Source organism: Lycium barbarum, chromosome 5 (assembly GCF_019175385.1).
Source record: "Lycium barbarum isolate Lr01 chromosome 5, ASM1917538v2, whole genome shotgun sequence".
In the NCBI taxonomy this organism is placed as follows: Eukaryota; Viridiplantae; Streptophyta; class Magnoliopsida; order Solanales; family Solanaceae; genus Lycium; species Lycium barbarum.
This window is the reverse complement of record NC_083341.1, coordinates 62,605,492-62,622,299: the sequence shown is the minus strand read 5'-3', so window position 1 is coordinate 62,622,299 and position 16,808 is coordinate 62,605,492. Positions and strand designations below refer to the sequence as shown.

The 16,808-nt window shown below is 34.7% G+C and overlaps 2 protein-coding genes across 3 annotated transcripts; both read left to right on the top strand.

The window, feature by feature from the left end:
- Positions 1 to 565: 565 nt before the first annotated feature.
- On the top strand, positions 566 to 1,755 carry LOC132639445 (uncharacterized). Its single transcript, XM_060355888.1, has 2 exons — positions 566 to 1,145; positions 1,193 to 1,755. The coding sequence occupies exons 1-2, from the start codon at positions 566 to 568 to the stop codon at positions 1,753 to 1,755; spliced, it is 1,143 nt and encodes a 380-aa protein (XP_060211871.1).
- A 4,710-nt stretch (positions 1,756 to 6,465) lies between these two features.
- Positions 6,466 to 8,075, top strand: LOC132642499 (FCS-Like Zinc finger 14-like). 2 transcript variants are annotated; one of them, XM_060359663.1, is made up of 2 exons: positions 6,466 to 7,180; positions 7,798 to 8,075. In XM_060359663.1, exons 1-2 carry the CDS (start codon positions 6,654 to 6,656, stop codon positions 7,955 to 7,957), a joined length of 687 nt encoding a protein of 228 aa, XP_060215646.1. In that variant the 5' UTR covers positions 6,466 to 6,653; the 3' UTR covers positions 7,958 to 8,075. The 2 variants fall into 2 exon arrangements, with proteins under 2 accessions (XP_060215646.1, XP_060215645.1); XM_060359662.1 differs by having other exon boundaries at positions 6,471 to 7,186.
- Positions 8,076 to 16,808: the final 8,733 nt, after the last annotated feature.

Here is a 16,808-nt window from a genome sequence, read left to right as displayed (position 1 = left end):
CACTCAATATTTTTTTAACCCACTTCTCTAACTTTTAGAGAAGATTTTTTAACACTCAATAATATACTATTTTATCATTAAAAAATAAAAAAAATATATCATGGGCTTACTCCTTAACTTAGATTAAATAAAGGACAACTTACAAAAATAACTACCTTTTAGGAGCAATTAATCATTTGTAACTACCTTTTTTATATTTACAATTCGTAGCTACCATTAGACATTTTCGTTGTATTTGACAATATTTGAATACACTGTTCAGTTGTATCCAACCTTATCTGATGTCACATGTACTTGGTTGTATTCGAGCCGCCGCAAAGTTGAATGTATTTTAACAGAATTTCAAACTACACTGTGTACATTCAAAATACATATGAAGTCAAATACATTCACATACAAGACAAGAGCAAAAATACATTCAGCTACAAGACAAGAACCCAAATACGTAAGAGATACAAGACATATGAGCCAAATACATGGTTTTAGGAGTTGGAACCATGGTCCGGCGAGACTTAAATCACATGTTGGTGAAGTAAATAGTACTCATAATAAATGTTTCAATAGGATGCTAGATTTGAAAAATCAACGTCAATCGATTCGAGCTTCTTTGTCCAATCTCAATGAGAAAGACAAGAGTGATTATCGAATTCGATTAAATGCCTCGATTAATGTGGTAAGGTTTCTCCTAAGAAATGGATTATCATTTTGTGGTCATGATGAGAGTGAAGATTCCGAATACAAAGGTCTTTTTCTTGAACTTTTGGAATTTCACGAAAATAACCATCCGGATGTGGAAAAGGTAATATTACAACATGCTCCAAAAATTGATATGATGATTTGTTCAACAATTCAAAAGGATATCGTGGATTCTTGTGATAAAGAAACAATTAAAGCTATCATCAAAGACTTGGATGGTGATTATTTTGGTATATTAGTTGATGAATCAAAGGACATCTCACATAAAGAGCAAATGGCCCTAGTCTTGCGATACATTGACAAAAGTGGAGAGTTGATAGAGTGCTTTTTGGGCATTGTCCATGTGAGTGATACATCTGCAAGATCATTACGGAAAGCAATTTATTCTTTACTTGAGAATCACTCGCTATGTTTATCGAAATTACGCGGACAAGGTTATGATGGAGCTAGTAATATGCAAGGAGAAAAAATGGCCTAAAGTCTTTGATTTTGCAAGATGCTCCATCTGCATATTGTATTCACTATTTTGCTCATCAATTGCAATTGGCACTTGTCGCTCTATCTAGAAAACACTCAGATCTGAAAATTTTCTTTTATGTTGTCACTAATGTATTGAATACTATTGGAACATCTTTTAAGCGCAGGGAATTACTTCGACAACACCAAGTGGAGAAGTTGGAAGAATTGCTTAAAGCTGGAGAAATTTTTACTAGGCAAGGATTGAATCAAGAACGTGGTCTCCAACGACCAGGTGATAATCGTTGGGGATCTCATTTTAAGACCTTGGAGAATTTCATGATTATATTTTCTTCAATTGCTAATGTACTTAAAGATATGAAAGAAGATTCTCCACTCAAGCTTGATAAACTTGCAGCAGGAAATCTTTTGCATAACATTCAGGAATTTGAATTTGTCTTTATTTTGCATTTGATGTTCAAGGTGTTTCTTTTTACAAATGAATTGAACAGAGCTTTACAAAAGAAAGATCGAGATATCGTCAATGCTATGGAGTTGCTTAACCTTGCAAAGATAAGATTGCAAAAAAATAAGAGAAAGTGAATTGGAGTCTTTGATGGATGACGTTTATTCATTTTGTGGAAAACATGAAATTTTGATTTCCAAAATGGATGATGACTATCCAAGATCGAAGCGTAAGAGGTCCGGAGTTTCATATTTACATCACTTTCATGTGGAAGTATTTTATGTAGTTATTGATTTGCAACTTCAGGAGCTCAATAATCATTTTGATGTTGTGACTAGTGACTTGCTCCTTGGTATGGCTAGTTTGAATCCCGTTGATTCATTTGCTAATTTTGACAAGAACAGGATAATGAAGTTGGCCGGGATTAAGGATCTTGCTATTGTGATGGAAAAAACAAAATTGGATCAAACTTGGTCTCTTGTTTATTTACTTGTGAAGCTGACATTGATTTTACCTGTTGCTACTGCAAGTGTGGAAAGAGCATTTTCCTTAATGAAGCTCATAAAAAATGATCTACGCAATCGCATTGGTGAAGAATTTCTAAATGATTGTTTAGTTTGTAAGATAGAGCGTAAGGTATTTGCAACTATAAGCAATGATGCTATTATGGATCGTTTTCAAAGGATGAAGCTTCGTCGAGTACAATTGTAATAGAAGGGTTGTTTAGTTTTTTTTTGGATTTTATTAGCTTTTTAGTCTTATGATAGGTTTTTGTTATCTTTGTAAGAGTGGATATTTCCTCTTCTTTTGTAATCATGCATCTCTTTGATGTCATTGTAATTATAAAACAACTTACTTCTTAAAAAAAATATAATTAATTATCTTTTGCTCAGGAAGTCGATGTCCCCATAAAAATTTATATCTTATCTTAAACCAATGGTGAACCCATCCTCATGAAATTTTGGATTCGCATCTGATTTGTAACTACCTTTTTATATTTACAATTCGTAGCTACCATTAGAAATTTTTGTTGTATTTGACAGTATTTGAATACACTGTTCAGTTGTATCCAACCTTATCTGATGTCACAAGTACTTGGTTGTATTCGAGCCGCCGCAAAGTTGAATGTATTTTAACAAAATTTCAAAATACACTGTGTACATTCAAAATACATATGAAGCCAAATACATTCACATACAAGACAAGAGCAAAAATACATTCAGATACAAGACAAGAACCCAAGTACGTAAGAGATACAAGACATATGAGCCAAATACATATGAGATACATATGATGAAATACACTCAAATACACTCATACAAAGAAGAAGAAGCTGTGAAAAATATGTAAGAAAATAATGTAATCGCCTGGGTTCGAACCTACACGAGCAGGGCCCATACCCAATAACCACTCCAGCACGACCGCTTAATGTATCATGTAGCTACGAAATGAAAATGTAACTACGAAATATAATTGTTGCAAATAGTAGTTATTATCCTAAATAGCTCTTAGAAGTAGCAATGTCACGTAATTATTCCTTAAATAAAAATACCTAGATCCCCAACCCCTTTCCCCAACCATTTTATAAAATACTGCTTATAACCTACTCCCTTTTATATTTACACACTAGATTATAAATTTAACCTTACTATTCAAAGCACAAGTTGCTATCGTTTACAAAACGTAGGTCCCACACCAATGGGCATAAGGGCCCACCACTATTATTATTATTGTATTAAAATTAAAAGAAAGAGACATGAAATAAATCGGTGGGGTCCAACAACTCCATTTAGTGGTCTCACCAATAATTGTTGTCTTGGCATTTTCCTTTTGCTCTCTCAACACGTACCCTCATCGCCGGCGAATAAAACTCGCTGGAATCAGTGATCGTGTCAGTACCCGACGAAGTGGGACATGCCTAAGGATTAAGTCTCAATCATTGACATTGACACCTCATAAAATATGTTCACTTGACAAGCGACATAATTGAAAATAATTTCAAAGTGAATTTGTTTGCGAATATTCGCAAAAATGTTTTTCTACCACGCTTTTGTTATTTTAAAAGAATATGTCTATAGCCTTGTTTTCTACACCCTCTGTCTCAATTTATGCTGAGTAGGCACAAAGTTTTAAAAAAGAGAATTTCAAATTAAGTTGTTATTAATTATAAAAACATTTTTTAGACCAGACTTAAAAGGGTATGTCACATTAATTGAGACCGAGGGAGTATTTTAAAAAAGAAATGATTTGAAAATGTTATTCAAGGAAAAATTAATGTTTTTTTATGAGATGTTACACCTCGTAGTTTTGTACGTTGAGATTCGTTAGATGTTAGGTGTCCTAGTCGTGGACACCGGAGTTATCTTCAAGGTTATATGAGATTATACATGCCTGTCTTATGGTTATGAGGGTTTATGTTCATGTTCAGTAAGTCATGGAAGGATTGGAGAACAAGCGGATCAAAGAAATTAAGTTTGTCGAAACTTTGGGAAAACTTGACAAAATTTTGGACAGGATTTCTTTGTTCAACTTGAGAGATGTATATCTCCTAGAATATGAGGAGTTATGGAATGCATAACCTATGTAACACCTATGTATATCTCTTAGAATATGAGGAGTTATTGAATGCATAACCTATGCAAATATGAGGAGTTATGGAATGCATTGAGAGAGTCAATGCAACTGATAGAGCACAAATCTGAGAAGTAGGGACATCTTCACGGCCATTTTCACGGACCGTGAATAATTTCATTGATCGTGAAAATAGTAGTTTGCCACCGTGAAATGGTGACAGTGGTGAGGAGTTTCTGAAGTAGTTTCACGGCCAGTGAAATTTTTCACGATCGTGAGTGTGTACCGTGAAATTGAGGCGGTGGAATTTTTCTCTTTTGTTATAAATAAAAGGAGCATGACCTTGGGGCTCATTTTCACCGAAAATCAGATCCTTCTAAACCTCTAAGCTCTCTCAAACACCCATAACCATTCCAAATCATCCCAAGCTATTTCCAAAGAAGATCAAACGTTGAAACGCTAAGCAAGTTCATGGAAGAGGTGTGTTCTTGCTCCTAGTTAAAATTGTGGTGGATAAGCTTGGAGTAAATTGTGTGAAGTGAAGTTCTTCAAGTTATAATATTTGCAAGCTGGGGAGGATAAACGTTGAGTGGTTAAGTAAGCGACGGGGTATGTAATGACTATCCTTTCTTTTTCTTGGCATGATCCATAGACAGTAAGTTCTTATCAAATCTTAAAGAAAGAGAACTATTGTTTAGAGTTGTCATAGAGGTGTAACATTTCTAGATGTGGTATTGTATCTTCCGAGGGATTCCTATCCGCTTCTTAGTTCATTGTTGGTAGAAGAGTTATAGAAAGACATGTTGACATCTTCATATATTTTAGTCTACACAAGATATACAACATGCTATATACATATATTTTTCTTTAGCCTGGCCACTTGGTCAATGAGATATTTTATTTAGCCTGACCACTTGGTTAGTGAGACATTTTATTTAGCCTGGCCTCTTGGTCAGTGAGACAGTATTGCATGGCGGACGGGTCAGTGAGACAAATTTGCCTGGCCGACGGGTCAGTGAGATTTTACAGTTGCTTGGCCATTTGGTCAGTGAGATATATGATACTATTATATTGCATTTCATATGAGACAGATCAGAGAGATATTCAGGGCATTCTTTAGCCTCTAAATTATATCATTTTCAGTTTAGTTTAAGTTATCTATTGCCTTACATACTCGGTACATTGTTTCGTACTGACGTCCCTTTTGCCGAGGGCGCTGCATTCATGCCTGCAAGTACAGATAGACCGATTAATAGACCTTCCCAGTAGGCAGGATCTGATATCAGTGAGCTCCATTTGTTCGGAGTTGCCAGGTATTTTGGGGTCTTTCTTTTGTGACTACTTATTGGATGGGTAGGCTCGGGCCCTGTCCCGACCATGGTACTGTTTTACTTTCATTAGAGGCTTGTAGATGAGTCTTGTATATAGTGTGTCTGTGTGATAGCCTTGTTGGCTGGTATATGTCTGTTTGGGTACTATTGGCTTTGTACGATCATAGCAATCTCGTCGACTTGCTCAGTTGTGTATACATGTTTTGGGTGTGTGTGCCCAGTTCAGATGGGATAGCCAGTGTTTAAATATATCCAGATTGCGTCCTTACCGGCTCGTTGGTATTGTCTGTGTGCGGATAGGCCCTATTGGCTTAAGTTGAGGGCTGCTCCTCTAGAGTTTCAGATTTAAAGTAGTTCGCTCGGGGGTAGTATGGCACCGAGTGCCGGCCACGCTTCTCCAGATATGGGGTGTGACATGAGACACACAATTTTTTTAAGAAATAAGTATACAAACACGCTTTCTTTTTCCAATAATGGTAACTAGCTTTTATAATTAAAAGTACTTTAAAAATGTGTAATGAAATATTGTCGGTTTCATTTTATGTGATACTATTTTCTTAACCATGAATGAAACATTTTTATATCTAGAAATTATCTTAAACTCTCATTTATACTTAAAGTAAAAAAAAACATTAGTTACAAAATGTCATGACATGTTTAAAGTTAAATATTTTGAATTCCATTTCAAGTCAAATACCGTCATATAGAATAAAATAGAGGAAATAGTATACACAGAGAGTATTATCATCTAAAATTTTACAAAGAGAATATAAATCATAAATTGTGTTAATAATTAAAAGCACTAAAAATATTCTTTAAAAAAATCCTGATAGGAAAAATAATGTTATACTATTCATGACTTGATAATGACATAAAATAGACTAGAAATAATAAAATAGTAAAGTGATTTAATAATGGAACTAGTGAAATAGAGTAATCCGATACTATTTTCTTTTTGGAAAATAATGCAATCATAACTCTTTAAGTTTTTTAAATCAAACCATGGGCAGCTCCATCAAATGCATTACAAAGCTTTCTTCTTATAAAGACCTTTGTAAAGCCTTAAACTTTTCAACTCCATTTCAACAATCCCACTGTTGATGATTCTTGAAAAAGAGTAATCACATATAATCATGATAGGCAAAAGACCAAGTCCGGTGATCGGAATGATCACCGGCTCATCAGTTTCAGGTAACCGGACGGGAACTATATATGGTCCCACTAGTCCAAGAAGTCCTCTAGATTTCAAGATTCAATCACCAAGAGGTCTAAAAGCCTATAATAATTTTGGTGGGGTTGGATTAGCTATTGTAGCTTCTCTTGATGATAATAAAGATGGTGCAATCAAGGTTAATAAACCTGTATACAACACAAGTTCGATTAAGTCCATACCAATTCCAGGGAATTCAACAGACTTGGACAATTTTGAAGACTACACAGTAGTTACTTGTCGCGGACCAGATAAAAAGTCATATACTAGAGTATATTGCAATGGAAGTGTACAAGAAAACCGAAGATCCACTGACAGAAAACAGAAGTGTTCAAGTGTTTTTGACATATCTCCAACTAGATTTGGAGATTTTCCAAGATATCCAGATTCAGATTTCCTCAGTTCCTGTCAGTTATGCAACAAAAAGCTCCATGGCAAAGACATATTTATGTACAGGTTTAACCTTTTCTTCTTCTCTCTTATTCTTTAAAGACCAAACTATAACCCTGTGAACACATAAAGATTTAGCGCGGGTTTTGTTATTTTAATTGAGCCAATTACTTTCAGCTCAAACTACATAAAATTGAGAGAGATTAAGGTAAAAAATACACCCGAGCTATCACATTTTCGCAAATTTCACAAACCAACTATCAGTTGTTTCTTTTTTCTATCAGAACTATCACCACCTATGTATTAAAACACACATAGTTGAGTAGATGATGATAATTCAAGTAGAAAAAAGGAACAACTAATAGTTGGCCTAATCAACTTTGAAGTGTGTTCTAATAAATAGATGATGATAGTTCAGATAGGAAAAAAGAAAACAGCTTACAATTGAGATGTGAAACTCCCAAGAAAATGATAGTTCAGCTGTGTTTTTTATCATTATCTCTTTAAAAAGATGTAAGATCTTTATATATACTAAGATTATGCTCATTTTAAACTCACTAATCCTTATTAACTTGGCTATCCTCCGGATAATTATCAAATTAGTTTGGTTCATTTTTTTTTTTGTTAAGTAGAACTGGAACTGTGCTGATGATGTTTTTCATGTTAATGAATTGCAGGGGAGAGATAGCATTCTGTAGCACAGAGTGTCGGTATAGGCAGATAGCAATGGATGAGCAAAAGGAGAAGTGTAGCTCTGACTTTTCAAGATCTGCTGATATTGCAACCTCACCTTATGCTAATGGCCAAATATTTTCTACCGGAATTCTGGCTGTCTAGACTAAATAAATCAATAGCTCTATAGGATATTAGTGCATAACTACATAGTAAATAACTCGGAAATACCTCAATATATTTGAGAAACGGCTCTACTTTAATTACAGGAAGTTCCCTTTTTTTTTTTCGTCTTTTGTATTATCCAATTTTACTTGGATGTAGAAGAGAAAGCTTGATGCTGCTAACAGAATTTTGCAAATTGACCTCCTGTTTCCTTCACTAATCTTTGAAGTCTTCTAGCATAAATTGAGGCATAATCATATCTAGTGTTGTGAGTTGGACATACTCAAGAACTCCCCTGAAAATAAACTGAAAGAAGTTTGATCTGAATGTGTACAACTTAATAATCAATTAAGAGTTTTAATCTGTGAACTGAACGTACTAGCAAATTCTATATGATGTCGATCCAAACAACCAACCATGTTTTGCTCTAGTTTCCTTGTTTGAGTAATGAAAAGTTTCTTCTCTAAGTTGCTGCTGTTAGGGAGTAATTGATATGCCCTGAATCGAACCTCACATATGATTATTTAAATTTATTTTTGTGAACGTTATATGATACAAATATATGGAATTTGCCATTTTTTTGTCATAGTTATTGTTATGACCCGGTTTCAAACTCGATTAAAAACGTTCCAATAACTTAATTATTTGTTATTGGTTATTGGTTATTTGTGGAAGAATACAAAATGGCCACCTAATAATTTGTTTAGGCAATTAGGAAACTCATTTTCAAAGAAGGTTATTAAAACCTTAATTAATAAAATGAAATCTGTTTCTAAAGAAGAGAGCAGTAGTGTTGAAAAGGTTCTTCCTTGGTCCAAACTATTTTTGGACCTCACGTCCGGGGACGGAGCCAGGTAAGAGCAAAGGGGTTCATCTAAACCCTTTAGGGGGAAATTATACTGTATATACAAGACTTATTATATATATATATATATATATATATATATATATATATATAGTATATATGCTTAATCTCAGCTCTTGACTTCTTCGTGTGTTTACTTACTCATATTTTGAAGGATAATATCTCAGACTCATCTATGACTAGTTCACTCAGAAAGTCACTTAACTTTGTTTTTTAACTATAAAGTCACTCAACTATGATTAGTTCACTCAAAAAGTCACTCAAATTTGTTTTCTAACCACAAAGTCACTAAACTATGGCTAGTAAGTACACACAAATAGTCACTAACTTTTTTTTTCTAATCACAAAGTCACTCAACTATTGGTGTTTCACTTACAAAGTCACCCCTAACCTATTTAAATAATTTTTAATTAAATTTATTGACATAAATTTTTTATTTAAAGCCAAAATTGTCAGAAATAAAAAAGTACCTATTTTAACCATTTTATTGACTCGACCCATTAAAAATATATTGACCAAGATCTTTTATTTTACCTTCATTCCCTCCTAATTTCTCTAACAAGAATTAAAAGAAGAAGCAATACAAAGTCTGACAATTAACAAGAAAAAATACATGACCGCAAAAAATTAAAATAAATTATGAAAATGGATATATTGGAGGGGAAATCACAAAGCCTCCATCATTGACCAAAAATTTCTGATATCAAACAGTAAGATGTGAACCTAAGCAATTAACCAGTGTAAGCAAGGAAAATAACATGATGTTGAATCAAATCTACGCTTTCGTTCCTTTTTTCATTCACTAATTTTCTCATTCCAATATGCATTTAATTTTCTCGTTGATTCCGAGACTTCGTATTTTTTCTTCTTTTAATTTTTGTTAAAAGAGAAATTAGAAGGGAATGATGGTAAAATAAAAGGTCTTTGTCAATATATTTTTAATGGGATGGGTGGGTCAATAAAATAGTTAAAATTGATACTTTTTGTTATTTCTTATAATTATGATTATGGCTTTAAGTAAAACATTAACGTCAAAAACATTTAATTAAAAAAATCACTTAAATAGGTTGGATGATTCTGTAGATGAAATATCAATAGTTGAGTGACTTTCTGGTTAGAAAACAAAATTGAGTAATTTTTTGAGTAAACTAGTCATTGTTGAGTGACTTTGTGATTTGAAAATAAAGTTGACTGACTTTTTAAGTGAACTAGTTATAATTGAGTAACCATCTCAGATATTATTACCATATTTTGAACCCGTTAATGAAAATCTTTGATCCACAGCTGTGTCTAGAAAAATAGTCTCGAGTCTTTAGCCCAAATTTGTCTAAATTCAAAACATCATTTAAGTTGCACGAGTTTGAAATCAAATCTCTTTTTAAGTTAGAAAGCAGTGGGTTTTTCAAATCAGTTTAAACTAATCCACTTCGGGAATCCATCTATAACTAAGAAAAGGATTCAAAACTCAGTGTAACTTATGATAACCGGCAATATGAATTAATCTACTCTTGACATTGTAAATCCATTTATGAAATAAAACGTTTCGTATTCAAAACTATTAACATAAAGTTTTCCTGCTCTGCTTTGGGTTTACATCTGACTTGGGAAAGAAGGATAAAGTAAAGAAGTTAGTAACGTTGTTACAATTAATAAGTGAAATACAGAAAAGAAGAAACTAGTTGGGATTGACCCATTGCTGCTACGTCGTCAATCTGCTGCTGCTACGTTATGAGCCCAATCTCTCCTTTTTTATGTTCGTAGCTCGTAGGTCTAGGGGGGGACACTGATTGTAGAAGAAATTGCACGGTTTGGCCTTGAAATGGGCTGGTTTAAAGTTGTCCTTCAAATGGAATTTATATGTCCGAACCCTTAAAAAACTTATGCCCAGCTAGGCATATGGTCCATTTGAGGGACAGAAATTAAAGACCAGCACAAAGCAGGGAAAAAGTGCAAATGACCCATTCAAATATTATGTTGGGCCTCACTGGGCAGCTCAATAAGAACGGTGGCCTAAAGTCAAGTTCAACGGGAGGCCTTTTATTTTTTGCTTCATATTTTTTAAAGAAAAATTAACCTATAAGTCATAAAAATTAGGCTCATTCTCCTTTAACTAAAAGTCTTACCTTCATGCCTCAAAATAAAAATATCTTGCTAGAGTAATTCCCTCTTTAATCAGTCTTGCGTATCTTGAAATCGAATTAATTAAAAAAATCAATACGAGTACCGAATGCCGGATGAAAAAAATTTGGGGAGGGGCTTAGCCCTTTGGCCGGCCCTGAGCCTCAGGACCAACACAGAATGCTGAGGAAAATTTCAGAGTACGGTGGACTTGTGCCAGGTTTCCATTCATCAAAAATATAGGAGAAATCAATTAGTATCTTAACTCAGCCATCATTTATCAATTTAGAGAAGATGACTGTTATCAATGATTTAAGAGTACAACATTACTGAATAGAGGATTTTTAACATAGAGAAGATAAAACTTTTGAAAACTTAAGTTGGAATTAAACATATACTTGCTAGAACATTACTAGAGAACAGAGATTGGTTTCTAACATTTGGTATTCAAATCACTCAAGTCCTCTTAAAGAAGATAAGGAAGTTAATCTAATGCAAGCTACTGGTAGTCAAACCAAAAGGGCTGCCAAGGTAAAAAAAAAATAAAAAAATTATATATATATATATCATGCTAAACACTCACTAAATTTACTTCTAAGTTTGGAAATCCTTGTTTGATTGGCGAATAATTCGGAAACATATTATCATTCGACTATTTGGAACACTTAAGCATATAAGAAAGCAGTCTAGAACTAAAATATCAATCGTATCTTCGATCTCTTCAAATTATCAAAATATAACTATTGCTTAGTTATATCTTAGGCCCCGTTTGGACATAGTTTGAAACCATGGTTTGACATGTAAATTTGGATATTTTAAGGAGTATTTTCTCTTATAGACATAAAAACCCCACAATTTGTGAAAACTATCAAGACATTCTCAATTCTTATACAATCTTACCAAATGAGCAAGTCATAGTTCATAACAAAATTAATACGCTAATTCATAACAACCGGCTCAAAATTAATACTAGAAGACCTTTCTAAAAATATAACATCAATTGATCAAACTTTAGTTTAATAAATAAAATTAAACTATGGGTTTTTTTTTTACAAAATTAAGAGGTTGGTAGACATAAATAAAATTTGATGGAAGTTAATGAAATCGGTAAATGATTGTTGGGCGTAATTATTAAAAATATCTACCAACTTATGTGTTACACCTCGGAAAATTTCCCGTTGATGTACAGTGAATGGACTAATGAAGGGCACGAAGTGTACGATGTTTCAATAAGTAAGAAATAGTATTTAATGATTCTAATTGAGATTTCAAAGACATTCGAGGTAAGAGAAGAAAGTTCGTCAAGAAAGGCGAGGTATACGTTGTGTATCGGAAAGGATTCACAAAGTACCAAATTAATGATGGCTTAATGATGTCTTAAAGAAGAGTTATAAGGTCCCTTAGATTGTTAATGAGGTGTTAAACAAGTGTTAAGAAGGTTCCATAAGGATTGGAAATCAAACGAGTCAACGAGAACAAGTTTTGGAAAACTGAGCATTATACGGTCCAACATACGGACCGTATAAAATGTACTGGCCGTATACTAGGCTATATAATCTGCCCAGAATTGGAGCCTTCACTGGATCATAGATACGATCACACATCCATATATATTATACAGACCGTATGTTTGTTTGTGAAACCAAAGCGGGACAGATTTTAAGTTAATAAAAGGGGACCCAAGTTCATTTAATCTCATTTCATTTTTCATTCCCCTTCTCTCAAGAACTATCTAGAATATTCTCCACATTTCTCTCACAAGAATTCAAGAGAAACTCATGATCAACTTTATCAAACCAAGAGAATCAAGTGCAAGAAACTCACTAGGGTTCATCCAAGGCAAGAAATCTCATTGGAAGTGGAACTAACATTTTGCTCAAGTGAAGTGTTTCCACTCAAAGCCCATTCCACACTATCAAAGGTAAGTTTTATGATCATTCCATGTTGTTTAAAGTATTGAGAGGTTGAAAGACTTGGATTGTAGGAGGAGATAGAAAATGGGTCATGAATGTGAGAATAGTGACATTTTTGAGTAGTAGCTTAGAATGAATCATGATTCTTGATATATTGTGATTATAATTATGTTATAAATGACATTAAGAACATGGGATAAATATTATATATATATATATATATATATATATATATATATATATATATATATATATATATATATATGAGTGAATGTAATAGTGTGCTATGACCATAGTTATGGATGATTTGAAGTGAAATTGGGAAATTTGGATAATGTTGGTGAATGAAGATTATTTCTTATGATATTGTGAATGTTATTATAGACGTTTGGGAGTTGATATATGATATGGAGAAAGTTGTATAAACAAAGGAGATGCTTCCCAATTTTCTCTAACTTTAGTCAAGTATACCTAAGTTGTCGATTATCTAATTTTAGTACAAACCCTCTTGAAGGTAGAGACGAGAACATTGGAGGAGAACGTTCAAGCGATAGAGTAGCTAAACGAAAAGGTATGTAAGGCACTCCCTTCTTTCTAAGGCATGACTCCATGGCATGAATTCTCCAATTTTTCCATGACTTTCTTACATTCCGGAAAATTATGTGTCTATTTTCATAAAAGGGGCTTCATATGAGATAAAGGTAAAAGATACGTTACGAGCATGATAATGATGATGATGAGTTTAAACCTAAAGAATTCTAAAGCAAGATATGATGTTCCATGAAGTTAATGATCCTAAGTATGATCCATCAATGTTGTTCATTGTGTACACTCACCTTATAATGCTAGTACCTTCAAGGTGAGATATGATGATTATGATCACTCCATAATGTAATCGGGGGTACTCCATTTAAAGTACTTGAAAGTTGAAACACATGGATTGTAGAGGATATATGAAATGGGTCATGAATGAGTGAATAGTGTCATGGTTGAGTGGTAATTTGGGGTGAATCATGATTATTGGAATGTTGTGATTATAAGTATGTTATGAATGACATTTAGAACATGGAATAAGTATTACATGCGAGAAAATGAAATAATAAATTATGACCATGATTATGGAGAAATGGGAGTGAAATTACGAAATGTGGATAATATGGGTGAATGATGATTGTTGCTTGTGATATTGTGAACGTTGTTATCAATGTTTGGGAGTTGATATAGAATATGGGGAAAGTTGTATGAACAAAGGAAATGTTGCCCAATTTTCTTTAGCTTTAGTATGCACGTTCTTATAATCGCTTAGTTAATGTTAGTGCGATTTCTCTTGAAGGTAAAAACGTGAGCATTAAAGCAGAACGAGCAAGCAATAGAGTAGTTAAACGACAAAGGTATGTAAGACTAATCCTTTCCTTCTAAGGCATGAATCTTCCTAATTTTCCATGATCATCCTATACGACGGAGACTATAAATCCATGAATATACAAAGCTACCTATGCACAGGGTTAAGAAAGGAAATATGATACGAGCATGATAATGATGATGATGAGTATAAGTATGAGGAATCCTAGAGTATTATAAGATGTCCATGAAACTAATAATTCTAAGTATGTTTTCATCGATGCTTCTCTTTGCGTACACTCACCTTAAATTGTTAGTTCCTTCAAGGTGAGATGTGATGTTGATGATTACTCCATAATATAATCGGGGGTTCACGACGTTATGTCACCCCGACATAGCCATAGTTGCCTACAAATTCTAATGTATGTCTTTAATGATAAATGTATAATGATGCTAAGTTATGATATGTCTATGACATGATCAATAATGTAAGTTTATAGTATGTCTATGTTATGTATGAAAATGTTGAATTACGATGGTTATATGACGATGTGTTTACACCGTGCCTAGATGACTGGACATGTCACTGCTAATGCGGGCTGCTTATGATTACACCGTGCCTAGATGGCCGGACATGTCACCGCTAATGCGGGCTGCTTATGATTTCACCGTGCCTAGAGGGCCGGACATGACACAACTAGTGGGCGACATATTATGGTTACCCGGACGCGGGTTAACGATGATGATGGTGATGTGATGATATGTGTGCTATGATGATACATCTTCCATGATTATGTAAATATACGATATATGTATGAAATATACTCATCTATAGAACTCGTGCAGGTTATATCCTTCTCCTATGGTTTATGATTCTTCTACTATGCTTATTTCATTCATGTCTTACATACTCAGTATAATGTTCGTACTGACGTCCGTTTTCTTTGGATGCTGTGTTCATGCCCACAGGTAGACAGGGATGTGAGCTCGATCCTGACTCGTAGGAGCTGTCAGCTGACTAGAGAGCACTCCATTGTTCCGGAGGTGCTACTTGGTTCATTCTTTTGCGTGTATATATATATGTATATGTATTTTTGGCACGACGGGGTCATGTCCCGTCCATATGTTAGTATTTTAGTAGAGGCTCGTAGATACGCATGTGTGGGTAGTATGGTCTCACGATGCTATGATTGTGTATTTATATGTATTATTATTTTGATAGCCTAGGACTCATGTATATAAAATCAATTATGTTTTCAAATGAAAAACGGTTGTCTTATGATTATGAGTATATGAATGGTAAAGAAGTGTTTAATAAATATGATGAGTAAGGAAATGAGGGGTGCTCGGTGGTTAGCCCCGGGTACCCGTCGCGACCCCTAGTCGGGTCGTGACAAAAGTGGTATCAGAGCAGTTCAGTCCTAGGAAGTGTCTACGAGCCGTGTCTAGTAGAGTCTTGTTTATGTTGTATTGCACGCCACACTAATAAAAAAGAGGCTACATGGAATTTAGAAAAAATGACCATCTTTCATCTTAAGAGATCGTGCGATAGAGTTGTGTTGTAAGATTTTCCCCTCTTAATAGTGTGTTGTGATTTCAGAAAATGCCACCAAAGGGAAAAGCTATAGCCTCCCAGAAGGGCAAGACTATGATGAAAAGACGGGTAGAAAGAGAGACGCCAATGAATGTAGAAGAGGGCGAGTCACAAAATGAGGCCCCATTTAATACTTCCTCCACCCCGCCTAATGTGGAAGAACAAAGAGGAGCTTCAGTTCCAGTTCCTCCACCGGTTGCTTCGGGTCAACAAGTGACCGAGGCCATTCATTTATTGACACAGTTGGTTTCTGCCCAGGCACAGCGGCAGAATGTGAGTTCAAGTGATCGGGCAGCTAGTACCAGAACCCGTGACTTTATAAGTTTGAATCCTCCGGAGTTTTTCGGGTCAAAGCCGGATGAAGACCCTTAAGGCTTTATTGATGAGATGTTGAGAACCTTGAGGATTATTCATGCCTCCGAGACTGAATCCGTGGAGTTGGCATTGTATAGACTCCGAGATGTGGCGGTATTGTGGTATAATAATTGGATAGCATCGAGAAAAGAGAATGCGCCTCCTCCCTGTCACGCCCCGAACCATGGCCTGGGCGTAACACGACACTCGGGCCTTGCTTGCATGTGTCCGAGCGAACCTCATGGCTTGCCTGTCAACATGGGCATCAAAACAATATAATCTATATGATGCAATTTAAATAAATCATGAAAATGTAATTTGCGGAATAAAGTCTTGAAATTATCTCATAGCATGAAATATCATAGAAACACAATAGTTTGCAAACATAAAAGCATAACTGACTCTGTGAACTAACATATGTCTATGAAACCTCTAAAACATGTCTGAATACTAACTACCAGGACATGGCCCTGGACTACCATAAACTGAATACTAATGCAAACTCCATGTTGAACCCCGAGAGAAGTGGGGCTCACAAATAAGCTGATATCTGAAGTGATCCTACTGCGCAGATGTATGCTCCTGAAAATCGGTATCTGCACCGTGAAGTGCAGGCCCCGGGCAAAAGGGACGTTAGTACATGGTGAATAGTACTAGTATGTAAAA